General features: G+C 41.5%; 1 protein-coding gene across 4 annotated transcripts in view; it reads left to right on the forward strand.

The window, feature by feature from the left end:
* PRP4K (pre-mRNA processing factor kinase PRP4K) overlaps positions 1-26882 on the forward strand; it is a 29915-nt gene that overhangs the window by 1331 nt on the left and 1702 nt on the right. The window contains exons 2-17 of one of the 4 annotated variants that reach the window (XM_083623740.1): positions 4241-5434; positions 6263-6433; positions 7041-7193; positions 8450-8531; positions 9641-9851; positions 12429-12502; positions 13145-13235; positions 14778-14925; positions 16230-16367; positions 18040-18193; positions 21085-21199; positions 22039-22190; positions 22963-23049; positions 24149-24374; positions 24823-24957; positions 25491-26127. In XM_083623740.1, coding sequence (XP_083479866.1) covers positions 4241-5434; positions 6263-6433; positions 7041-7193; positions 8450-8531; positions 9641-9851; positions 12429-12502; positions 13145-13235; positions 14778-14925; positions 16230-16367; positions 18040-18193; positions 21085-21199; positions 22039-22190; positions 22963-23049; positions 24149-24352 — 2974 coding nt within the window. In that variant the 3' untranslated portion in view covers positions 24353-24374; positions 24823-24957; positions 25491-26127. Of the gene's footprint in view, positions 1-4240; positions 5435-6262; positions 6434-7040; positions 7194-8449; positions 8532-9640; positions 9852-12428; positions 12503-13144; positions 13236-14777; positions 14926-16229; positions 16368-18039; positions 18194-21084; positions 21200-22038; positions 22191-22962; positions 23050-24148; positions 26128-26882 lie in introns of all 4 variants that reach the window. The other 3 variants (XM_083623738.1, XM_083623739.1, XM_083623737.1) reach the window with 3 other exon arrangements.

Consider the following 26882-nt stretch of genomic DNA (forward strand, 5'->3'; position numbering starts at 1 on the left):
TGACGTTTACATTGTATTTGTTAAAGCTGCTCCCACTCCAGTGACATTTCTGGATTAACAGCTGTTACAATGCTTGTAGTCTAAAGCTATGGTCAGGAGCCAAGCCAGTTAAAATCAAAAGACTGGTATAAAAATGAATTATTTAAATTATTTTAAAGACGTATTTGTATTTCTGTAATAAAGAACCTTGCACCCCATATTTCATGAGGATGGAATTGCCAGAGTTATGAAAGATTACAATGTATTGTCCTGTTTATGTAATTTTAGGGACATAACAGTATAGATAGTCACATACCAAAGTACAAACTAAAGTAAGAACTCTGGTGGGATATCGGCTTGATCATGCATTTTTTACATAGGTGTGCATGTAGAAATCAGCCTTTACCAAAGCTCTGCCACCTAACTTATTTAGTCTAGCATTTATCAGATGTCTTTGGGGGAAATCTGATGGGCATTTTGTGCTCATCAATTTCAGAGTAAATGTAATCAAACTTGCAGGGACTAATTGATTAGTGAACATGAATAGGATCAGTATGCAAGAAATTTGGGCAATAAGCTCATGTTGTGAGCTGTTGAAAGCACAATTTCTGGCTGTTCACCAGAATACACTTTTTTTTACAGCTATGGTATCCATGGGTTATTAGATTAGTAACTTCCTTTTTATGAGGCAATCCCTAAACAAATCATAAAAGGTACCCCTGCCCGTACGGGCCAGTCTTGACAGACTCTAGGGTTGTGCGCTCATCTCACTCTATAGGCCGGGAGCCAGCGCTGTCCGCAGACACTTCTGGGTCACGTGGCCAGCATGACAAGCTGCATCTGGCGAGCCAGCGCAGCACACGGAACGCCGTTTACCTTCCCGCTGGTAAGCGGTCCCTATTTATCTACTTGCACCCGGGGGTGCTTTCGAACTGCTAGGTTGGCAGGCGCTGGGACCGAACGACGGGAGCGCACCCCGCCGTGGGGATTCGAACCGCCGACCATGCGATCGGCAAGTCCAAGGCGCTGAGGTTTAACCCACAGCGCCACCCGCGTCTCAAATCATACACACACAATAAACTTGTAAAATCATACACACACAATAAACTTGTAAAATCAAATCATACACACACAATAAACTTGTAAAACTCAATTTCCAATCAAGGGTGACTTGCTGGTTAGGTATTAGTTGTAAACATTTTGTGGTTGGATGACCCATGCAGAATTTGAAAACTGTAGTTCCACTTATTAAGCTAACAGGGCAATCCAGATCTGTGCATTTAGATGGGATGGTGTCTGCTGACTTCCAGCAGGAAAGTCCCACCGTCAGGGTGTGCCCACCCAAACAGTGGACTGGTGGAGAGTACTGTCAGTGGCACCCAGCAGCCCACTTCCTCCCTCCAGCAAATGGGACTGGCACAGGATCTGCTGGATCCAGTGTGGACACTGCTGCCATCGCATGATAGAACAGGCTCAATCTGGGCCTCTTTGCTGTGTCAGCTTGGCAGCTAATGCAGTAAAGGGGCATGTTACCCTCTCCCCACTGTTTCTGCTTCAACCAGAACAAGCACTGGGGCGGCTCCTAATCAGTGCAATTTTTGCTAGTTTTCACTACAACTTTCATGCGTCAGAGCTTGCTTCATGCTGCAGATGATTTGGTAAAAATCAACACCAGTTACAGGATGAAACACAAATTCTTTGAGAAGGTTTTAATAAAACTTGTTTTTCTTGCTAGAACTTGTTTTCTTTTTCTTCACTGTTTTCGCAATTGATAAGCATATGGACAAGGTCAGATTGCCCGTTTATGTCAGCAGTCCATGGGAAGGGGACTCTTTATTCACTGTCTACAACTTCAGTTAGGTTGAGGGCATAAATATACCGTATTGAAAGGTAGAGTAGTGAAGATGGTGATGTATTCAACTACCTTTATGCCACAGCACTATGCTGGCTTTCCTCCCAGTTGTCTAAAAATCACTGAAGTAATAGAAGTCGCTAGACTGTTTTCCAAAGTGATCGACACACAATTATTTCCTACATCTTAAAATAAGAAAACTAACAAGGGGAAGACAATACTCTAATTTTCATTTTGTTTAAATACCCTTATTGGCCATAAGGCGCATAATAATTGCACAATCCATAAGTTCACAGAGATATTTTCATCTTTTGTTCCTCGTGAATGGTATGTGGGCAACAGATTCCTGGATCTATGCTTGGTAGCATGCTCAGGGATATTACATTCATGACAGTGTGTTTTACTCACAGTTCTGGCTTTATATTTTGGAGACAATGGATTATATCCAACTAGTCATACTCAGAGTAGACCCACTGAAGTCAGCGGACTTAAGATACTCAAATTAGTTATGACTGGCGTTGGCGATAACCCCACACATATCTCATTTTGTGTTGTGTTCTAAGCAGAGTCAATATGCTAATTTGATTTGTAAAATTCTGAAGCAATTTAGTCTGATACCTAGTTCAACAGCCTTTTTGGATCAATGGCCACATTTCAAATTTTGAGAGAGTGCTGTGGGCGCAGGTCACAAAATGTCTGCCATAGAGAGGGCATAGCATAATGCAACATGGCTGCTGGGAGGGCATGGCACAACACAAAATTAGAGAACAGTTATTGCAGCTCCCCCACCCCAAGAACTTCACTCCTACCATGGGAAATCAGCTATGTCCTGCTGGTCTTGATTGTGGAGTTACAGCTGTTAAAAGGCACAAGAATCCTGCTTTCACCCATTCCAACTGTAAATCAAAGCCTAGGTTGTCATCTTGTACCCGCTTATCTGGGAGTAAACCCCATTAGAAACAAAGAGACGTAGTTTTGAATAGACTTTTACCATTGTACAGTCAGTTAACGTTACAGGAGAATCTTGGTGCCTAGTCTTTATCCTCTGAACACAAGAAGACATGTCTCCCCCTCTTTTGCAAATTTTTAACATTTGCCTTTGGAAGGGAGGGAGAATTCTGTAACACACACCCATACTTATACAGTAGTATTTGCAGGAAATAACTCCCAGATCTCATACAAACCTACCACAGGCAAGATACATCCTGGTTGTGAGACAGAAAGGAAGGGTAAATGACATCTTCCAGGGACAAGAAAAAAATAAAGCGGGAAAATGCATGGAAGGGGAAGGGAAAGCAGGTGCTCTTTAAGACCCCAGGGATTCCTGTAGCCTGGTGTCCAAACAACTACTTAGCAATCATAGGCACACCTCTAATTTTACTCGTTGGCTAAAAACACTTAACAGGTAGAAGCAGCTAGGCTAGCTCATTTAGCAGAAATTGCCTATAAGGGCACCTGTGCATTTTTCTTCCTAGGAGGGCTAGAGATTTGCTTTTTAAAAAATGAAATTGAGCCTGGGGCCCATGCCAGGTGTGCCAATGAAGGCTGTCATGGGCACTGGGTTGGCAAACCATGGTATAATATTTATACACTGGTATTTGAGCATCTTATGTATGAACAGTATGTATGAATTTTAGTGATGCTTGTTATTTAATTATATTTCTTATATTCTTAATTTCATCTAAACTCTTAAGTCTAATCCTTAGTTGTGCAATTGAACATGTTTTGTGCTTGGTCCCTTATGCTCTATTTGTTTGAATAAAAATATTATCTTGATTGATTCATCATAAGTTAGCTTATCAGGAACCATAGAAGAATAGCTATAATAAATGGTCTGTAGCTTATTTTTCTAGTTATTGGGGGGGGGGGAGTCCTTTCTTTAGCAAGGATGATGAACATGGCTGTTTAAACTAATTGTGCCCGAAAGTAAATCTGAAAATAAATGGGGCAATAATGGATCAATGTATAAAAATATACTTTGACTGCCATCTAATTCACAAGTAGAAGTAAAAAATGAACCTGCCTAGGTAGTGTTTTTGCCATTTTATTTTCCTGCACTAGTGTATTTGTGCTGTGTTGTTATTGGGTAATTACAGTTTACTTGTAGGAGGGATCCTTGCTGGTTACCGGCACAGACATACTTCTGATATATTTTGCTTGAATGCAGATTAAGAGTTCTCTAAACAGTTATGGGGCAAATTTCTTGCTCTCTTGTCTGCCTAGCTGCCCCCCTAAATTCTCCCCCTCCAAAGACTTTCCTAAGGATTGGGAGACTGCCCTATGTTGGGTAAGCTGTGCCACAGGACTGAGAGGGAAAGGAAAGATCTCAGAAAATTTGGTCAGATCTCTGGCTGCCAACCATAATATTTCATTTGATCTCTGATTTATTCTATTTAAACATATTTACAGAATTGATGATGCTGATATTTCTGAGAGAAGTGCAAATGAAGAAAATGGGGATATTTCAGAAGGAGAGCAACCACAAATTAAACACAGCCGGCATAAAAAAAAGAAGCACAAACACCGAGGTAAACATAAGAAACATAAACATTCTTCAGAAGAAGATAAAGACAAAAAACATAAACATAGGCACAAACATAAGAAACATAAACGAAAGGAGATTACTGATGCCTCTGACAGAGAAGATGGTCCAGCAAAAAGAACTAAAATTGATTTCTTAGCTCCTTTAGAAGACTTAGAGAAACAAAGAGCATTGCTTAAAGCTGAACTTGAAAATGAGCTAATGGAAGGAAAAGTTCAGTCTGGGATGGGATTAATATTGCAAGGTTATGAGTCAGGTTCTGAAGAGGAGGGAGAAATCAATGATAAGGTGAGAAATGGGACTAGATCTGCAACTAAGTCATCAAACGTTAAAGGGAAACCAGAGATTGTAGACAATAAAACAAGTTCAAAGAAACGGAGTAAGAGCAGATCAAAAGAACGGACTCGGCACAGATCTGATAAAAAGAAAAGCAAGTCAGGAGTTGATGGAATAAAAGAGAAAGCAACAAGAAGTAAATCAAAAGAGAGGAGAAAATCAAAAAGCCCCTCTAAAAAAATAAAGTCTCAAGACCAAGTAGGAAAGTCAAAGTCTCCAACTCTTAGAAGGCGCTCTCAGGAGAAAAATAGGAAGTCAAAGTCTCCAGAAGATAAGACTAAAGCAGAGGATAAGATGAAGTCTAGAGATCATAAAAAATCTCCAGCTGTTAATGAAACTAAAAACAGAGATCGTGGCAAAAAATCAAAATCTCCAGTAGAACAAAGAAGCAAATCCAAAGATAGACGATCAAGGTCTAAAGATCGAAAATCCAGGAGATTGGAAGCTGAAAAAGAGAAGAAGCCCACCAAATCTCCTTCTAAAGATGCATCATCAGGGAAAGAAAACAGGTCTCCTGGTAGAAGACCTGGCCGCAGCCCTAAAGGAAGAAGTTTGTCCCCGAAACTACGAGATAAGCCAAGACGCAGCAGATCACCTCTCCTTAATGATCGCAGATCTAAGCAGAGTAAATCGCCCTCTCGAAATCTGTCTCCTAGGAGAGCAAAGAGTAGATCTGTAGAAAGAAAAAGAAGAGAATCAGAAAGGAGGCGTTTTTCTTCTCCAAGGTAATTTTAATGAAGAAAATTAAGAATCAAGTGGTTTTAATTTTTTTAAAATGTGCCCACCTGTCCATCCCCTAACACATGAGAGGTGCTGAACTGGTGAAACCGAGATGCCAATTTGCAAAGGAAGAAATGGGAGAACACTATAAGTGAGCTCCCGATTCTTCCTTTCCAGCTGTGGCAAATAAACTTGAATGACCTGGTGCCATATGATGTCACATATCTGACAAGTAGGTGGTTCTGCCCACCAGTCAAAGTGGTCCATAGAGGGTGGGCCAATTCTGGGTCTACTCAGCCAGCTGGATCCAATTTCCCCTGGTATGTGTTATAGAAATTTGTGGAAGACCTTTGATTTATTTAACAAAATATCAAAAATAATAGCATAGTAACTTTTGCGGTTTTAAGTGTTTAATAATAAAACAGTATGCTGAGCTAGACTTGTCAGTCACCACTGATATTGTTTCTTTGGAAGTGGAAACATCAAAGCAGACAACACTTTGTAACTTGGAAGAGGTATTTTTCAAGCTACAAATAACTAGCATAGGTATGCTTGGAAAGGCAGACTGTTGCAGGCAATAAAAGCATCACATGAGGATTTGGTGTGAATATGAAACTTGATTTGCTAGCATTTCAGCAGTTTTGCTATAGTATGTCTATATATGCTTTAATTATAGGGGACCTTTTATGTCATTCTTGCTTATATATATTTCTACTCAGTTCAGTCTATGAAATGCTATAAAGACAACTTTACAGTGAGTTTAAAAATGGTTTTTTAAAGGGAATCAGGCCTATTTTTGTATATATTTTTACAATATTTCTTCTAACTTCAAGAACACGAACTAGGGATGATATCCTTTCTAGACGTGAGCGATCAAAAGATGTCAGCCCACCTAGGTGGTCCCCATCCAGAAGAAGATCCAGGTCTCCTATTCGACGAAGATCTCGCTCAGTTCTTCGACGTAGCCGATCTCCAAGAAGGAGGAGTAGATCTCCTCGGAGAAGGTATATATTCTACTATACTGTAAAAATAAGTAGAAATTAATTTTGTACATTAACTGAGAATAGTTCTTTTTTAAAAAAATGCCCTACCACCACCATTATGGGTTGTTATCAACAAAGTTGTTCTGTTAGCACAAGGACTTATGCCTGCTCAATAGTACTTCCTCTGCTTGGGAGAGGTAAGGGAACCCCCAGAACATATTTGAGTGGGGGCTCGAGGGAAGAGGAAGTCTGATTGCAGAGGCAGAAGTCCTTGCACTAATGGGGCAACTCTGCAGGACATAGCCCTATACATTTTGCCAATTCCCTAACACTCCTATGCTTCATCTAGGAACATGCTACTCAAATTGTGGCCACCTTGCTCCCTCTGCCGACCAGAGAGGAAACCAGTGCTGACCTAACTTTGAATTCCAAACCAACATGCATAGTTTATTAATATCTAAACATGAGAGGAAGTGAAGAACAAACCTTGCCTCATCCTAAGTAATTTTATTTTTTTTTTGCTTTTGAATGGAACAGATTAGAACCTTAAAATGCTTCAAGCATGTATATAAATATAAGAGATACTTTGTCACATTGATTCTTTTTTCTTTTAATTCCACATTTTCAGGGATAGGGGTCGACGGAGTCGATCTCGCCTTAGGAGGAGATCTAGGTCACGGGGTGGCCATAGGCGGAGGAGCAGGAGCAAAATAGAAGACAAATTTAAAGGAAGCCTTTCTGAAGGGATGAAGGTTGAGCAAGAATCCTCATCAGATGAAAAGTAGGAACTGAATTTTAATGTTTCATATTGTGATCTTCTACCAGATTTTTCTGTGTGTAGATAGATGAAATGTCTTCTTTTTCTTAAATCAGAAGTATTTTCAACATGGAGGGCAATCTTGAATATTAATAGTGAGTTCAATGCTGTAGCTAGCTGATCGTCTACCTAATGTGCCACATTCTTCTTGTTATTTTAACTTATTGGCTAAATGCTGACCCATGCCTGGTGAACTTGTTACTGTCGTTCTGTTCAGTTTGACAGGGCTCCATTGCCAGATGTTAGGATACCTTGGGAATGATTGCCAGTTGATTAATATTTGATCTCATATTGACTGAGGCTCTGCTACAGGAACCTTTAGTTATAAGCAATCAGGTTTGTAGGTTATATCCAACAGTGCTACCCAGTTGATAATAAGGCCCATTTTCAGCAACTTCTCTCCCCATAGTTCCTTACAGTCTCCCTAAATCTGCACTAGAGCATTTTAGAGTGTTGCCGGGGGGGTTGCAGTGGTGATGGGAAATGAGCCAAAAAAATGTTTCCCTCCCTGTTCTGCTGATGGAGGCCTTGCCAAGTCACACTGTTGGATAGGATCCAATACAAATATGTATTCCTAGTCTCAACCATATAGTTTGTATTTGTTTTTGGCCAGACGATACTTGGGCACAGTGAAGTAAAAATGCACATAATTAATCTCCATGAAAATGAAGATGTAAAAATAAGTATATGTGAATATACGCCTGTCATTATACTTACTTGCCATCCATAATTATAATAAAGGCAAATAGATTGGTTAATCTGTAGCTCATATATGAAAAGGGACTGGTACAATGTTTATGCAATAATCTCAATAGTCAAAATTCCCCAATATCTTAATATTTACGTACATTTATTCTAGGACTGTTAGTACCAATCAGTAGCACCAAATGCAGTCACGTACACTACAAGGAGAACATAAATACAACAGAGAGCAACGTTGGTCAAATTAAAAATACAACCATTAACCATAATAACCCCTCCATAGTGTATTAAATTAGTTTGAATGAATTACAACAGCTAATATCTAATATTTATAAAGCTTATAAATAATGGTCAATTATAATAAAACTTTGGGGTTTTTCCTGTCAGTCTGTAATGTGAAGTTATTTAAATTAACATTTTAGGATCCAAGTTTTTGAGTATTGTTTTCAAGGTATTTGAGTATAAATTCTTGCATCAATAAGTGGCCTGAAGGATATGTCAATCATCATTTTTAATAGCCTTGAAGATTTTGACGTTGAAGAAGAAGATGAGGAAGCTTTGATAGAGCAGAGAAGGTTACAGAGGCAAGCAATTGTTCAGGTATGTGAGAGTGCTGTACTACCACCCCTCCAAACCAGACTGTAATTTTGTGAAAGCTGATCATCCATACTGTTTCCATAGAGTGTGGTCAGGCATTCAAGTAGCCATAGTTACAAGGACTATCCATTCAGCTTTCTGTTATAATTAGCTGCCACAAATTCCCTCATGTCTAGGTACTGCAAAGGGAAAAGAGTGCATTGAACAAAGAGTGCACACAATAAATGCCAAGTCATCACATTCTGCAGCATGCTAAGTGGCATGCTCCAACTGGTGTGTGTGGTAGCACCCTAGTAACCCTGGGCAAACACCCACAGACATATCTATTATGTTTCCTTGGGGTTAGAAATGAAGAGTTGGATCCAGTGTTGCCTTAGTAGATCTGTCTGCCCAAGAAAGCCTTTCCTGCTCTCTTCAAGGACCTTTAGGGAAAAAATCTGAGAGCAAATAATAATATAACTGTGGAGTTGGAAGGGACCACGGGGGTCATCTAGTCCAACCCCCTGCAATGCAGGAATCTTTTGCCAAACATGAGACTTGAACTTATGACCCCGAGATTAAGAGTCTCATTCTCTACCAACTGCGCTATCCATAATGCAGTAGAGGTCTGCAATAAAATGAAGTGTGTGGGAAAGGCCTCTCTTTCAAGTGAACAACTGCTTCCACGGTGCTGGAATAAAGCAAAAATATTTCTTTGGTTTAAAAAGGTAAAGGGACCCCTGACCATTAGGTCCAGTCGTGGCCGACTGGGGTTGTGGCGCTCATCTCGCTTTACTGGCCAAGGGAGCCGGCGTACAGCTTCCAGGTCATGTGGCCAGCATGACTAAGCCACTTCTGGCAAACCAGAGCAGTGCACGGAAATGCCGTTTACCTTCCCGCAGGAGCGGTACCTATTTATCTACTTGCACTTTGACATGCTTTTGAACTTCTAGGTTGGCAGGAGCAGGGACTAAGCAACGGGGGCTCACCCCGTCGCGGGGATTCGAACTGCCGACCTTCTGATCGACAAGTCCTAGGCTCTGTGGTTTAACCCACAGCGCTACCTGTGTTTATATCACCACAAAATGTACATTTTTTCAGTGGCTTAAGTAATGGAAGATTTCTTTTTACAGAAATACAAGTACCTAACTGAAGATAGCAACATGTCTATGCCATCTGAACCAAGCAGTCCTCAGAGCAGCACTCGCAGTCGCTCAAACTCACCTGATGACATTCTAGAGCGGGTAGCTGCTGATGTTAAAGAGTATGAACGGGAAAATGTGGACACTTTTGAAGCCTCGGTGAAGGCTAAGCACAACCTCATGGCTGTTGAGCAAAATAATGGTAAGAATCAAATTCCTGTGAAATGTGTTCTGAAAGAAGATCTGCAACAGCTAAAATCAAAAGAGAGATACATTTGACATGGCAGCCATGAGTAAGAGACTGTCTCATTAATTTTAGAATATCATGAAATATTGTACAAGTTTGCTCACTTGTAGAAAGCTAAGTTAAATTATGCCTGGGGTCGCTTCCGGACTTGGTATGCTGAGTCACCAGAAAACAAGGACATGCCTCTCACTTTATCAGGCTGACTGAACACACAGTCAAAATTCAGAAACGTTTTTGTGCAGTTCTCAGCGCAATGTAATATGGCTTTCTTACACATACCCAGATCCCAATAAAATGTAAGTGGTTGGACCCAGACTTAGACATGCTTAGAGTAAAAGGTAAAGGTACCCCTGACAGTTAGGTCCAGTCGCGGACGACTCTGGGGTTGCGGTGCTCATCTTGCTCTATAGGCCGAGGGAGCCAGCACTTGTCCACAGACAGCTTCTTGGTCATGTGGCCAGCATGACTAAACCGCTTCTGGTGAACCAGAGCAGCGGAAGGAAATGCCATTTACCTTCCTGCCAGAGCGGTACCTATTTATCTACTTGCACTTCATGCTTTCAAACTGCTAGGTTGGCAGGAGCAGGGACCGAGCAATGGGAGCTCACCCCATCAGAGGGATTCGAACCGCCAACCTTCTGATCAGCAAGCCCAAGAGGCTCAGTGGTTTAGACCACAGCGCCACCCATCAAAATGGATAGGACTTTAGTTAGAAGTCATGAAACTGGATCCAACGCAGGGTTTTTGAGATTGCACAATTGTGGGTGGGATTACAGTGGTGCCTCGCAAGACGAAATTAATTCGTTCCGCAAGTTTTTTCTTCTTGCGAGTTTTTCGTCTTGCGAAGCACGGTTTCCCATAGGAATGCATTGAAAATCAATTAATGCGTTCCTATGGAGACCGCTTGACAGGCTGGCGGTGCGGAGAAGGGCTTTTCTCCCCACCGCAAGCCTTCAGGACAGGTACGGGAACAGAGGGGAAGGCGCGCAGCGCTTCTCTGTTCCCGGGGCTTGCGGTGGGAGGAGGGTTTTTCCTCCCCACCGCCAACATTCAGAACAGCATTCTGAATGTTGGCGGTGGGAAGGAAAACCCTCCTCCCACCGCAAGTCTTCAGGACAGCCATCCGAAGGCTGGCGCGGAGAGAAGGTCTCTCCGCCCCACCGCCAGCCTTCGGAGGAGCCTTCCGAAGGCTGCCGGAGGAAGGAGGTCTCTCCGCCCCACCGCCAGCCTTCGGAACAGCCTTCCAAAGGCTGGCGGCGGGAGGAGGTCTCTCCGCCCCACCGCCAGCCTTCGGAGCAGCCTTCCGAAGGCTGCCGGTGGGGCGGAGAGACCTCCTCCCGCCGCCAGCCTTCGGAGCAGCCTTCCGAAGGCTGCCGGTGGGGCGGAGAGACCTCCTCCCGCCGCCAGCCTTCGGAGCAGCCTTCCGAAGGCTGCCGGTGGGGCGGAGAGACCTCCTCCCGCCGCCAGCCTTCGGAGCAGCCTTCTGAAAGCTGCCGGCGGGAGGAGGTCTCTCCGCCCCACCGCCAGCCTTCGGAGGAGGTCCAAGGACAGTGGGGAAGACGCGCTGCGCTTCCCCGCTGTCCTGGAGATTTCCCTATGGGCTTTCGTCTTGCGAAGGAAGCCCATAGGGAAATTCGTCTTGCGAAGCGCATCGAAAAACGGAAAACCCTTTCGTCTAGCGGGTTTTTCGTCTTGCGAGGCGTTCGTCTTGCGGGGCACCACTGTACTGTGACTAGACTACTGACTGGAACGGGGAAAGAACCCTATCTTGTCAATATTGGTGGCTTGGCAACTAGATACTTTAAGGGACCACCTTCTTCTGCAACACCCCGCACCCCCGGTGTATTACGATCTGCTTTAGGTCCTTCTCTGGGTCCTGCTGCCATCAGAGATGAGGCAGGTGGTGATCAGAGACAGAACTTCCTTGTGGTGACACCCTAACTTTGGAAATCTGAAAGTTTATCTGCTGCTAAGTTTTATGTCTTTGTATTACCCAGGTGAAAACCTTATTCCAGATCTTTAGATACATAGAGTTTTACTCTGCTTTTTGCTTGCACTGTAAGTTGTGTAGTTGGGATTGTTTTAATTTAAGGCGGTTGATGATGAACCAAATGAGGTGGGTAGTATCCCTCTTCACGTGACAGAGGCAGGAGAGCAAAGAACCCTCAATTTTAGACAGCTCCCTGTTTACACAGGGGTTATGTTCCGAGGCACCGCACACATTGGTAAAATCGTGTATAATTGAAACCTATTGAGAAAGCCTGCAAATACCCTGCCCCACCCCTGTTCTGCCATTTTAGTGATATTTCAGTGACATCTTTACAATGTTTCCAGGTCATTTCTGCACGTATACCCCGTCACACACACATTAAACACACATAAATGAAGGGCTGCCTGTATTTTAATTGTGTTGCACGTTGCTCTTCAGTCCAGAAGATTCTGAGAGCAGGACATTAATGGAATGATCTGTAGAAATGTTAAGGCTATCTTGTATTCTTTCTCATTGCTTTCATGAATGTGAATTCTTTTAAGGTTCGTCTCAGAAGAAAATTACAGCTCCTGACATGTTCACAGAATCAGATGATATGTTTGCTGCATATTTTGATGTAGGTAATTTTTGTATAAATGCTTTTTGAAGTGCTGCTCTGTTTTGGTAAAGAACATATATAAAAACTTCTAAAAGACCACTGGATTAATTCCCAGGTTTTTTATCCAATGGTGTCTGTGAGCAAGCAGAATGGACTTCCATCTCCGCTACAGAAGTTCATCTTCCTTTCCTCCCCGCTGCAGCCCACTATGTACCTAGAGGTTAATACCCCCAAAGCAGATTTAAGAGGAGGGAGAGGAAGGGAACTCTCACTGTGTGAATAAAGGTCTCCTCATTCAGTGTTGGGTTTCGCCCTGAATCATTTAAACCATTAACTCTAGAAAGTGATTATTTGACCATTTTCATTGTTGCAGTTGCATTAGGGATAGTACCAGAATTACTCAGCAGAATTCAAATAGCCCAAATAGTAAGATAAACACTCATCAGCTTTAATGAGAGATGCCTAGCATTGATGTTTTGTATGTTCTTTGAAGTACAGAGTGTCTTTGCCCTTTGATATTGGGCCTTCTAAAGACTTTTTGTGAGCTGTCTAGGAAACTATGTAATTGGGCAACCAGTAAATAGATAAATTAAAACAGTTCTTGTAGTTTCATAGGCGTTTCATGAAGGAAAAAGCTAAATGAGATTTACTTTATTTTAGAGTGCACGCCTTAGGGCTGCTGGCATTGGAAAAGACTTCAAAGAAAACCCCAATCTCAGGGATAACTGGACAGATGCAGAGGGGTATTATCGTAAGTATGATTGGTACATCTCATATATATTATCATCTGAGCACAACTGCAGATTAAAGGAATCCTGTTTAAAGGCCAGCAGAATGACATTTTAATGTTGCCGGGCTATCTCCCACATTTAGAACATCAAAGAAAACGTGTGAGTGAATATATATATATATATGTGTGTGTCCACAACTCTAGCTTACATTTTCCCAGTTTTTCTCTGGAAGCATCAACATTCGCCATTCAATGGAAACCAGAATAATGGCTCGGAAAATAAGTTCCAGCTTTATTTGCCAAACTGGACTCAGAATGCAAACGCTTCACTGAATCTCCTTCAGGAATATTGCATAAACAACTACAAAAAATCCACAGGAAAATGGGTTCTCTTTTAGTTTTCTCATGTGGGAAAACAAGTTAATATTGTTCAAAATCCCCGAAAATAAATGTCTTGGTACTTGATTTGGGTGAGGCATAGAGAACTTGAGAAGTTGGAACTAATTGGCCAGAAAGCTGGCTTTACTCTGGTGCCAATAGGCACCCTAGCTTGATTTTCACCAGTCACCCCATTTGCATTGCTTGGGGGAAAAGAGGACACATTTGTGTAAAAAGTGTGAACCTTCCAGCTCCTCCCTGCTGTGACAAGGAATTGCTGGCAGTGGTTCACACAGAAGATGGAGACCATTCACACTCTTACTTTTATGTATTTAAAATGCTGTTTGGGTATTTTGCACAAATGTTCTTTAAAGAGCATAAGAAATGCCCTGCTGGATTGAACCGAAGACCCACAAACTTCAGCATCCTGTTCTCACATTGACTGGCCAGATGGCTAATGGGAAACCCACAAGCAGAATTTTAGTGCAACAGCGTTCTCCCCACTTGTGATTTCCTGCAGCTGGTATGCAGTGGCACATTGCTCTTAGACAATTGAGTTCGAACAGGCATGTTGTGGTTTTCAAATTTGCCTGTACATAGTATCTTCCATTGTTCTCCTTTAAAGAGTTACCTTGCTAAATCCTCATGTTCTTTAAACTCTCATGGTACTTCAGGGATTCTGTGTTGACTGCTCATTGAAAATCTCAAAATGGGGTGCATGGTTCTTTGGATCATAAATTGTAACGTGGGTATTTTGGGAGGAAATACTTTGTATCCTTCCTCTTTTCCCAAACATGACATCATTAAACTGAGTGGGAAGAAGTCAGGGAGTAGCATTATGTATTCATAGAAAACCTATTTAGGTGTTACTCTGGTTCTAACTGACTTGAGATCAGGAGTGAGTCTGGGGCTCCACCATCCCTTCACTGTAGAAGGTAAGAAGCAAGCTAGTTATCAACATGTTCTGTCTTATCCAGTTGTGAGGATTTCTCATTCAAACACAATATTTGCATTTCTATCCAGAACAAAGACAGAGGAGTTATGTTAAAGCAGGCAGTGACCCTTAATGGAAATTGCTATTATGGCTACACCCTATATGCATTTCTGTACAGGTAAATCCTCCTTGATTGATTGATAGATTGGCACTGAAAATGCATTTAACAGCATCTTTTTTCTTTTCCTTAGGCGTTAACATAGGTGAAGTTCTAGATAAACGCTACAATGTATATGGGTACACTGGCCAAGGAGTTTTCAGTAATGTGGTGCGGGCCAGAGATATGGCAAGAGCAAACCAAGAAGTGGCTGTCAAAATCATTAGGAACAATGAGCTTATGTAAGTAAAAAATTTTTACATCTCAAGATAAAATGAACTAAAACAGTAGTGGCCCTACAAGTTTTGCAAAGATGCATGAGCAGCAACTCAAGATTTGCACAATATTCAGGAAGACTGTTATGTAGCATGTTTTGTAAATATATAGAATCCTGTTATTTGTAAACTACTAACCTGTAGCTGCTGGTTTCAGTAGTTGAGTGACTAACTGTAAAGAGTTGGTGTTCATCTGCTGGAAGACGGTTTATTAATCTAGTGAAGCCTTCTGTCTGCAGAACAGAAATAGAGGTGATACTTGACAGTCTCCCTCCACTCCTTTCTCCAGCCCCCATGCCACCTCCTCTGTTCTTCGAAAACTACTCCAACCCTCTGGAGCAGATTTGAAGAGACATTTAAGCTGTCCCACTGAATTAACCATAACATTTTGATGTCTGTAAAATTCAAGTGCTGTGTATTTCCCCACCATACCTGTACGTTTGTATGATACCTGAAGAAGCCTCATGGGGACTTCCTAATTCTGAAAGAGTTGGGTAGATGAACAAACTGACCCTTGGAAGCAGAAATGATGCCAGACTCTGATGCATACCAGAGCAACCGTGCTTCCGGTTTTCTGTTACATACTCACTTTCTGGGCTATCAACCGGAGCGCTTGCTTTAAGTTCCATCCTATTCCCTTTCTAGGACTGTGTTCTTCAACATTGGGTCCCCAGATGTTGGACTACAACTCCCATCATCCTTGGCCATTGCCTAAGGTGGCCTGGGGGATGGGTGTTGTAGTCCAACAACGTCTGGGGACCTAGATTGAAGAACAATATTTTAGGGCAGGCATAGGCAAACTCGGCCCCCCAGATGTTTTTTTGGCCTACAACTCCCATGATCCCTAGCTAACAGGACCAGTGGTCAGGAATGATGGGAACTGTAGTCCCAAAACATCTGAAGGGCCGAGTTTGCTTATGCCTGTTCTAGGGATTATAATAGCCTGTATTACCTCCTCCTTCCCTAAAGTTCCCATAACAGGATGCTCTCTATCTTCTTGCCTAATCTTTGCAAGCTTCAGATTTGCATGCATTCAGTCACAGTTGCAAACCAGAGGTTTCTCATATCAGATAAGGTCCTTCTGCTCTTATCCTTATGGCTGCTTTGTCTGCCTAGTCTCCAGAGAGCATTATACGTCTTCTGGTAGTGACCACCCCTAAGTTCAGATTACATTGATCCTTGTAATATTGTTACTGTTACTTCTTTATATATTTCTGCATTTTAAATGGTGTTTGTGTGATGTATATTATAATAAATGGATTTATTTTCAGGCAAAAAACTGGTTTAAAAGAATTGGAATTCTTGAAAAAACTCAATGATGCAGATCCTGATGACAAGTTCCATTGCCTGCGATTGTTCCGGCATTTTTATCACAAGCAGCACCTTTGTTTAGTATTTGAACCACTCAGGTAAGGTTTAAAATAATGCTGTTTAGACTGTTTATCTTATTGCCCTGTTCATCTCTTTAAACTAAACCTTGTTTGAAAGTTTCAGAAGTAGTTCTTCCTCAGCATATAACAGGGTATTCTGGAATAAGATATTTGAAAAAGAAATAAGCAGAATGACCTGACACGTCAAGTTGCGATTCGTTCCATCAGAGACAGTGACTATTAAAGCAGAATAGTGTCAAGAGGAGGAGGTTCCAAAACTATAGAATTATCCTGGCATTAAAATTAGAAAGCCACAGAACAATATTTGTGTCGCCCCAGCTTCTTCTGGGGAGGAAAAAACTTAAACACGTAGCAGAGTTCCCAAAAAATAGACCAGAGGCAATTTATCCAGCAGAGCTTGACTTGCTACTGAAGGCAAATGAGCATAATGGTCACAAATCCAATTCATTCAGGATTGGCACAGTCCATAAAAATCCAGTTGCAGCACTTACAAGAAAATTTAAAAGTATAATAAGACTATAAACCTTAACACTATAGCATGCAGAAACAGAACAAAGAGACAAAAAGAGAAAGTGAGTAACCCAGGCTCCTCCTGGCCTGACTATAATAGTCAGCATGACCTTGACAGAAAGAATAACAGAACCTGTTTAAATTTGCTATATTCAGCTTCCCAGAAGGTATAACCCAAACAACAGAAACCTTTCAAATAGAGAAGCTGCTTGAAACTTCTTGCGCTAAGAAGCAGAACAGGAAAGATCTCTACACATCAGATCAATACTTTCTGTACTAAAAAATGCAAACTGACAATTTATTAATTGAAACATAAGCTAAAAAATTGTTTATACACACACGGATTAATTTTAATTCCATGTGTACATGGAATTAGGAGAGTTAAAAGTAGTGGCAGTGTTTTCTGATGGAAAACGTTAGCGATCTTTTAATTCCGGAGCCAAAACAGAAGCATTCTTTTCATGTAGGGTGGGTCATTTCTGTTCTGGAAATCAAGGTTCTGTCCTGTTACTTCATGTGTGTGTTAGAAAATCAATCTCTGAAGGTGCTAAGAAATAGCTCTATTCAGTTATAAATACATGTAAGTTTTCTCAGTTATTTGCAACTAAATCATTGCATGCCTGGAACAACTTCCACGAGTGCAGTGGAGCACACACACACACACACTTTCCCTTCCTCACAACCCCCAAATCTGCTCTGAAGAGTTGGGGATCCCTGCAGAGCAGATCTGGGGGTGTGCAAGGGGAGAGGAAGGAGAAGTTGGAATTTCCACTGCACACGTTTGAGTTGTTCCATGTGCACAATGATTTATATAGACACAACTCGCAATCTGCCGCCTGATGTTCAGCTAATAGATTTTCTAACAAATGCTGTCGCTAAGTACAGTACACCCTTTTCGGTGGTCCATTACAAGTAAGTTATGGGCTGAAATGGTGGGGTATAAAAAACCTTTCAAGATTTATATTGTTATCTGTGATACATTTATATGATACGGTGTTATAAAAATAGTTTTACAAATAATAAATAAAGTTAATGTTGTTTAAACAATGTTATTACAGATTGACTTCTATAAACTTCCTGTACGTTGAATTACTATGTATTACTATTTTTAATGTGTTTGACATTATGTTTCTTCCACCTTCTACTATCCCCATCTGTTGTGTGTCTCTTTTCAATTTAGTATGAACTTACGAGAGGTGCTGAAGAAGTATGGAAAAGATGTTGGCCTCCATATAAAGGCAGTGCGATCATATAGTCAGCAGCTGTTCCTAGCATTAAAACTTCTTAAAAGATGCAACATCTTGCATGCTGATATCAAACCAGACAATATTTTAGTAAGTAATATTTTGTTACAACCCTGCAGATAGTTTTGGGAAAAGAAAATACAATACCCTGTTTACATTGTGTCAATTTCTATGAGATTTAATTCATATTCTCTCTCCCTCCCTCTCTCTCTCTCTCTCTCTCTCTCTCTCTCTCTCTCTCTCTCTCTCTCATGGATTTTATGCTGAAAAATATCAGTGGCTGGTTGATTTCTCCCCAACTGCCTGATCATGGCTACCTTCCCTGGTGTCCCACAAGTCCTCCCCAAAGGGGAAGAAGCAATTTCTATGAATAAGATCCAACCCAACTTAGTACAGTGGTGCCTCGCAAGACGAAATTAATTCATTCCGCAAGTTTTTTCTTCTTGCGAGTTTTTCGTCTTGCGAAGCACGGTTTCCCATAGGAATGCATTGAAAATCAATTAATGCTTTCCTATGGAGACCGCCTTCAGACCAGGTCTGGGGACAGAATGCTGTTCTGAATGTTGGCGGTGGGGAGGAAAACCTTCCTCCCACCACCTTCTCCTCTGTTCCCGGACCTGTCCTGAAGGCTTGCGGTGGGAGGAGGGCTTTCCTCCCCACCGCCAACATTCAGAATGCTGCGCGCCTTCTCCTCTGTTCCCGGACGTCCCACCGCAAGCCTTCAGGACAGGTCCGGGAACAGAGGAGAAGGCGTGCTGCGCTTCCCCGCTGTACCCGGAGATTTCTCTATGGGCTTTCGTCTTGCGAAGCAAGCCCATAGGGAAATTCGTCTTGCAAAGCCGCTAAAAAATCGGAAAACCCTTTCGTCTTGCGGGTTTTTCGTTTAGCGAGGCATTCGTCTTGCAGGGCACCACTGTATAGTAATATAACAAATAAGAGCAAATTTAATCAAGCTTGCATTCCAAACTAAAGATGTGCCGTAGCTTAGGATTGGTCTTGATGGCAAACCATCCCTGTGGAGTGACCCTCCGTAGGTCAGTTGTCACATACAGAGCTCTCTCACTGTATGGATTGCTCCCATTACACAGAGAGATTCCTTGCTGCTGCCGCAACCACTCTCTCAAACAGCCTTCACATTACTTGTAGAGTGGCTGGGAAAACCTGGCCAAATGGGCGGGGCATAAATAATAATAATATTATTGTTGTTATTGTAGGAGCAGTCTACTTGTCATTTTAAGTTTCAGTAGTTTACTGGCAACATTTGAATTCTAATATTTGGTCAGTGCTAATTGTAATATGCTAGCTAGCATTTTAATGTATAATTTGGAATTATTCTCATAACCTACTTGTGCACCTACATGATAAATTAGCATTCCGCAGAAAATGCATCACTAGCATAACTGCCTTTGTATCAGTAGGCACACTTAACTCCAACCCCCTGACAGTTCCAGCAGTTTTTTTTGCATAAGAAGGAACAGTTTAGTCATGTATACAGTTACAAGGATGCATGGAATAAGTACAGTAACCCACTCTGTGCAAACATTGTACCGAACAGTTTTTGAAAATATTTGGGTATGGGCTGCTGGGAAGTTAGCTATATAGAATCTTTATTGGAATGGATTGCTGTTGACAACCACAAAACATAGATTGGATGCTGGGCAAAATAATTCAAGTGTGAACTCTGTCTTTGAGGTGAAGTACCGTATTTTTCGCACCATAGGGCGCACCGGACCATAGGGCGCACCTAGTTTTGGGAGGCGGAAAACAAGAAAAAATTATTCTGAACCTCAGAAGCCAGAACAGCAAGAGGGATCTGGCTTCTGGGATACCGTGTGGCTGTTCTGGCTTCTGGGGTAACGGCGCCAAGCCTCTTCAGGGCAGCGGGATGAAGGCTCACCCTGCTCAAAGAGGCTGCGCAGGGCTAAAGCAGAAGCCAGGACACACACGTCGCTGAAGGGGCACTGCGCCTTCTCTCTCTGCGCAGCGCCCCTCCTTCACAGGAGAGGCGCTGCGCAGAGAGGGAGAAGGGGCAGCGCCCTTCAGCGAAGCTGGAGAAGGAACAGAAGAAGACCCTTCTGTTCCTCCTTGGGCTTCGCTGGACAGGCGCGTCGCTGCGAAGCGGGAGGAGGAACAGAAGGAGACCCTTCTGTTCCTCCTCCGGCTTCGCTGGACAGGCGCGTTGCTCAAGGGGCGCTGCGCCTTCTCTCTCTCTCTGCGCAGCGCCTCTCCTTCACAGGAGAGGCACTGCGCAGAGAGGGAGAAGGTGCAGCGCCCTTCAGCAAAGCTGGAGAAGGAACAGAAGGAGACCCTTCTGTTCCTCCGGCTTCGCTGGACAAGGAACAGAAGGAGACCCTTCTGTTCCTCCTCCGGCTTCCAGGACAGGTGCGTCGCGGCGAAGCCAAGGAGCCTGCATTTGCTCCGTAGGACGCACACACATTTCCCCTTCATTTTTGGAGGGGAAAAAGTGTGTCCTATAGAGCGAAAAATACGGTACAAATTCATTTCAGATGTTTCTTCTTCATGACTACCAGGTGAATAAATTCCAGTTTTTCTCAACAGATGTCAGTATTAACTTCAGAGTAAATTCCTTTTAAAATATGGCTTCTCTAGAAGTTACACATTCTTTCAGACAGTTGGTTTTTTTAAAAGATATTTTTTAAAAGATGACAAGAACTAAATAAAACTTCTGGATCAGACTATGGGGCTATTTAGTCACGGCATCCTATTGCTTACAACGGCCCCATCAGATGCTGGCAGGAAGCCCATAGCAGAGCATGAAGTCACAGCACTTTCCATTGGTTCCCAGCACACAGTGTTCAGATTCACCTTGCTTTTGAACTCTATCCTGCTTTTAAACAAAATCAGTATTAATACGTGCTAAATACATATGCTGAACTTCTTAAAGGTTGGTGGTTAGTTTGCACAATCAGTGTCATTTGCTACTTTCTCCATTAAGTACAATTCTTGTTGCTTTTTTTAAGGTGAACGAATCTAAAACTATTCTAAAACTTTGCGATTTTGGGTCGGCTTCACATGTTGCGGATAATGACATCACACCGTATCTTGTCAGCCGATTTTATCGTGCTCCTGAAATTAGTAAGTTAATCTACTCTGAGATATTCTTGCTTATATTCGAATTCTGCAGTTAATGTTGATTTTAACTTGCACATTTATAAAGAAGGACCGCAAAAATTGAATTTTATACATGGCAAAATTTCTTGATGCGGTCTTAGATTTTAATAGTTATCAATCAACCAACTAGCATGGGTGTATGGCAGGCTACTGTGAGAAGGAGAACAAACTCCATCTAAAGTTTCCTTGGCTTTTGGTTTATCAAGTTCCCCCTTACTGGGTCCCCTCCTCCCTCCTTCACCAATGTCTTTTGCCACTCCTCCTTTTTCAAGGTTCCCTAGTTGCTTCTTCCCCATTTTCCGTTCACTTGGTTGCTACTATCTCCCCATCTCCTTGCCTAAGCCACTTTGTTCTTTGTTCCTTCCACACTCTTGCCTCTGACATTCTTTTCCCTCTGCATAACAGATGATCAGACTGGGAACGGAAGCTTCTGTAGTATATTGTACTGTATTATCTACTGCTACACCATAAAATCTCTGTTCTACAAACTTTTTCACCCACCTTTTCACCCAATCTCTTTTCACCTCTCACCTGACACTCTTGATCTGAAAGAAATTAAGGCTGGTGTGGAGCATCACTGATGGATGAATTTTGAAGTTTAGAAAAGGATATGATGGCAATGCTGTTTTAATAGTATACCCATTTTTACGAGCTGAGTGGCACGGGAGAAATACCATAGATACTGCAACTCATTTATTCTGTTCTTTTTGTGGCTGGCTGATCCTAGAAAAGTGAGTGACCTTTACTTGAGTGTGTCATTTTGTACGATTAATGGTTTTAATTTTACAACTGTTCTCCTTCAGTTATAGGCAAAATCTATGACTACGGTATAGATATGTGGTCTGTAGGCTGTACATTATATGAACTTTACACAGGAAAAATATTGTTTCCTGGGAAAACCAACAATCATATGTTGAAACTTGCTATGGACCTCAAAGGAAAGATGCCAAACAAGGTAAAGAAATAAATTGCTTTCAAAGATGAATAACATTCTAGAATTTTCCCTGATCTTGTAGGACTCTTGTAACATCCCAACTTGTTCACCCTGCCCCTAAACTATGGTTTACAGCCTGCGGATATTCTTTCTGAAAGGGGCCAATATGCTATTAAAACTTAATTCTAGTGGAACTTCCCAGTAACTAGAGTCTGTGGGTGGAACTCACCATTGCATGAGAGGACTCCTGCTTGCAGAACAGCTTTTCGCCTTTCTTTCCTCCCCGCTGCAGCTCCCTTTATGCCACCCTCTAGAGAAGACTTTGAGGATATGCAGAGGGCTGCAGGTGGGAAGAGAGGAAGATGTAGTCTTCTTGTGTGAGCACAAATGCATTCCACTCACACGCTGAGAGTATGGGATACAACAGTCTATCGTTGATGCAAATGAAAAAGACATCTCATTTTTTATTGTAGATTTTTCTCTCTCTCTGCAGTGATCTGAAGAAATAGAACGTAATGACCCTTGATGTTTTCTGGAAGTAACGTGAGGCTTTTGATGTAGGCTTGTCTTAGTTTTCTGGAGTTAAATGTGTAGAGGCCTATTTTAAGATGCTACCTTTTTATCAGTTGAACATTTCATACGCCCTAAGCTTCTGAGATCAGTGTAAAATAAAGTGCACTTTATTTTTCAGTTTGCCTACATGGTTGAAATAAGCCTTTCTCTTTGAGATTATTGCTTTCATGTTTTATACTTGTGGACTTTTTAAGACTTTCAATTTGCTATCTATTTTCAGATGATCCGAAAAGGAGTCTTCAAAGATCAACACTTCGATCAAAATCTCAACTTTATGTACATAGAGGTAGATAAAGTAACAGAAAGGGTAAGTCTGAACTACACTAAGTAAAATGCGATGTTCTGTTTGGAAATTTCTCATGCCTTTTTTGTAGGTTTAAATTAGAATTTGGTGAATATGGTTGTTATATAAATTTTGCAACTTTTTGTATGAAGGGCTTGTTTTAAAACTTATTGACATACACCAAGCTTGGGAGAGATCAGTAACCATATACAGCATATTCTTCAAATTGTCAGCAAACCTGTTAGCATAGAGAACCACATGAACAAATACATGAAGATTTTATACAATAGCAGCTGGATTGGTTCAGTGGAATATCCAAACTATTCACTACTTGCAGATTTGCAGTGAAGGTTGAAATACTTTCATCCTTATTTAGTTTAGAGAAAACAGTCCACGCAGTACGGAATACACAGAAAGCTCCTATTTGGAGGGTACCTTCCCTTTATTTCCCCAAGGTGAACCCCAATTTTCTAGTCTAAAAGATCTACCTTGTTAAGGTAAGATGGGGGACAACTGTCGTGATTGCAGTGTAACATTGATGTTAAATGGTGAACTGTTGAGTCTGTGCACTGAGTAGCTTTGCTTTCAGCCTCAGTTCTGCAGCGTTGATTTGGCACGAGAGGGGCTTAAGTTAGTGGTGGTCGAGGAAGGTAGGGAGTAGGGAAAGAGAAGCTCAAGTAAGTGCAGCAAATGATGGATGCTCACCCATTTACAGTGCTGTTCACAGGCATAGCTAAGAGGTGTAGCTCTCCTCACCTTGGCTGTGATCACACGGAATAGAGATTGGATGCTGTGAAGGACTTCAGAGAAAAGATTTTCACAGTGCAGTAATAATCAGCTTTTAGCTGGGTGGGAAGGCGGCTGAACTAGGGTGCATGCAAAGATGTTTACTTAGAATCCGATTAAAGTTACTAGTCCTTTCTCCATGAAAATGCTAGCACTTTTCACCTAGCATGATCCAGCCTTCTGCAGTTCGTAAAATAAGAAACTCCATTTAGCTGTTGAATGTAATATGCCCCATTTAAAATAACAAAGTACCACCATAAATTGGAATGTCCATATACTATTTTATGGCTTTATTGTTGCCTCAGATATTAAGTGCTGGATGCCCTTATCTTTGTAGGAAAAAGTAACTGTCATGAGCACCATTAATCCAACAAAGGACCTGCTGGCAGATTTAATTGGGTGCCAACGCCTCCCTGAAGATCAGCGCAAAAAGGTTCACCAGCTGAAGGACTTGTTGGATCAGATCCTCATGTTAGACCCAGCTAAACGGATTAGTATCAACCAGGCTCTACAGCATGCCTTCATCCAGGAGAAAATTTAAATCCAGCGAAGATGTTCAAAGGGTTTGACTAGTTAATATACAAAGACTGATGCAATTTCACAGCAATTTATAAATGTACATATAGCATATAAATAATTACCCTGCAAAGTTGAGGAAGAATGATATATTTGAATTAACACCAAGGCGGATATTTCTTTTAGAAATGTTAGAGTAACTCTGTTTGTCTCTCACGTGAAGATTTTTTCACTGTAGAACTGTTTTATTGCCAAGACTGCACAGAAATACAATGCTAGCGTATATGGCTGCAGTTCCCAAACATATATATATAATATATATATATATATAAACACACATATGCTCCCTCTCTCTCACCCTAACTAAATGCAACAAAGCATCTCTTAAAATATCAGTAAGACTGGGTGGTTGATTTTGGTTTTTAGCAGATTTGGCTTCATTTTGGTCTCTGAAAAATGGCCAGCATAAATGCTGTTTATATTGCGTTTTCCTAGGTGTGTGCGTGCAGGCCACAGCAGCATGCCCTTGGTGTAGTCAGTGCCGAAGGGGGTCTATTCCTTCTTGAGCCTGCCCGCAGGGATGGTCTCCTCTTTTAAAGCAGGTTGCGTACAACTTTCAGTACACTGAAGGTAAGCTAAACCATCAACATCACTGACGTTTAAGATGTTAATTGTACTGGAGCAACTGGCAAATGAGGGTCAATAGCTTTGTAGCAGAATTCCCTGCATGTTTTTATAAATGATCTTGTTTTTTTGTTTTCTGGCATTACAACTGTGGCATAATTCCAACTTCTGTTTGATCATCACATTCAAAGAAAGAAAAAATTGGGGAGTGTGCACTTGATGGAGAGAGCGCCTTCAGTGTACTGTTTATTACTTTCACTTTTAAAAAATCAACTTGCTATATATATAGACTTTATACATTTTGTTAAATGCAGTTCACTATGGCATAGAGCCAATACTTAAGAGAAGTTTTCATTTCCTAACGACAAATGCGGAGCTCCAATTCCAAAAGTCCTTATTTCATGGCCAGATAGAGAACACCATAATAAAGATTTTTTAGCTACTTGTATGTCATTTGAAAGTGTACTGCTTTATGCTAAAGGTGTTTTTCATTTGTTCATTGTTTTCATTATTTGTGATCATGTTGTCTTTCAATACAGGCATAAACCTTCCACTCTTGAACAAAGCAGCTGCTTTTTAAAAGCGGTAATTGCTTCTTTACCTTTTATTTCTTTTGTAAATGAAGCTTTCTTTAAGAAATGTGACTTTAAAGTGTTGTCTCTTGCATAAAACAGTTGACATTCACTTATTGTAAAGTGAAGATTGTTCTGCTGCATGTAAAGTGGACCATGCAGATTTCTGTATGTTTTCAGTATGCATCATTAGATAATAAAGTCTTTTGTGAACAAGGCATTGGTAGCCATTTTTAAAAGATTTTGTCTCCAGTGTTGCCGACTCAGGTAATCGCATCAGAGGAATCTTTCGTTTTTGATAGTCCGTTAATTAAAGCAGTTAATAAAAGATGTGGCCCATTGAAAGAGAGATTAGATTCTTAATTATCCACATTTCAGTTTAGATACTACCCCCTGCACCCTACAGATACTATCTACTTTCATTGTAAATTTATTCCTGTAGGTTGTTGGATTCGAATCAGGTTTTAACTAATGTTTGTGCTGTTTTTCTTACTTTTCCTTTTTGATGGTGCTGAGAGAGACAAGGAAAGCAAGTCACAGGCCACTCAACGCCTACTCCAGGGGGTCTGGTTTGCTGAGACACCAACTTCACCTTCCTAACAAGGTTATTTCTGACAGCATGTGTAGATAAACATTTAGCAACAACTTAAACAATAGCTCCTTGTTCAACATGAAGGTACCAAACTCAGTGGATTAACGTTTACCAATCCTATTCTTGCATTAAAAAACCGATCCACGTATTATCTTATTTGTATGTATTTCATGTATGTTGCACAGGTGTACAAAAACACCCCAAATCATGAAATTCTGTAAATAGGATTTTTGAAAATCCATTTAGGCAGATAATTGCATCCAGTTGTGCGCATTTAGTACAATCAGTCACGCTGCTTGCCAAAGGGGTGATCTATCCCCCCCCCTCCCCATGTTAAAATAGCACACTGCATAGGAGGCAAGTGATGATGTTAACCTGCCTGTATTGACCCTATACCCTTTTTCTTCTCCAGTTAAAGTTACTTTAAAAGTAGCAAATCTGTTTCTCTGTCAGCTTACTTAAAATACTTCTTGTTTGTGCAGGAGACAGAATGCAGCTTTCACTCTCACTGAAATGAAGAAGTAGATTACTTGATAGTTATTTGCACGGAGCAGTGTAGCGCACACTGCTTTCGCGACACCTCCAGGCTATCTTGCACGCCAGGTGGCATTCTGACCCAGATTGTCGTAAAATTCTATTGCCTCCACCATTGTTCCTTGCCCCCCGTTTACAAGTAATGAAAAGAGTTGGTCATGTCAACTCCTGTAGCAGCTACCACCAACCTTATGGCAACAGGATTTGTAAACAGTTCCTAAGAAAAACAAAGT

This window comes from Podarcis filfolensis (genome assembly GCF_964270895.1).
Source record: "Podarcis filfolensis genome assembly, chromosome: 7".
NCBI lineage: Eukaryota > Metazoa > Chordata > Lepidosauria > Squamata > Lacertidae > Podarcis > Podarcis filfolensis.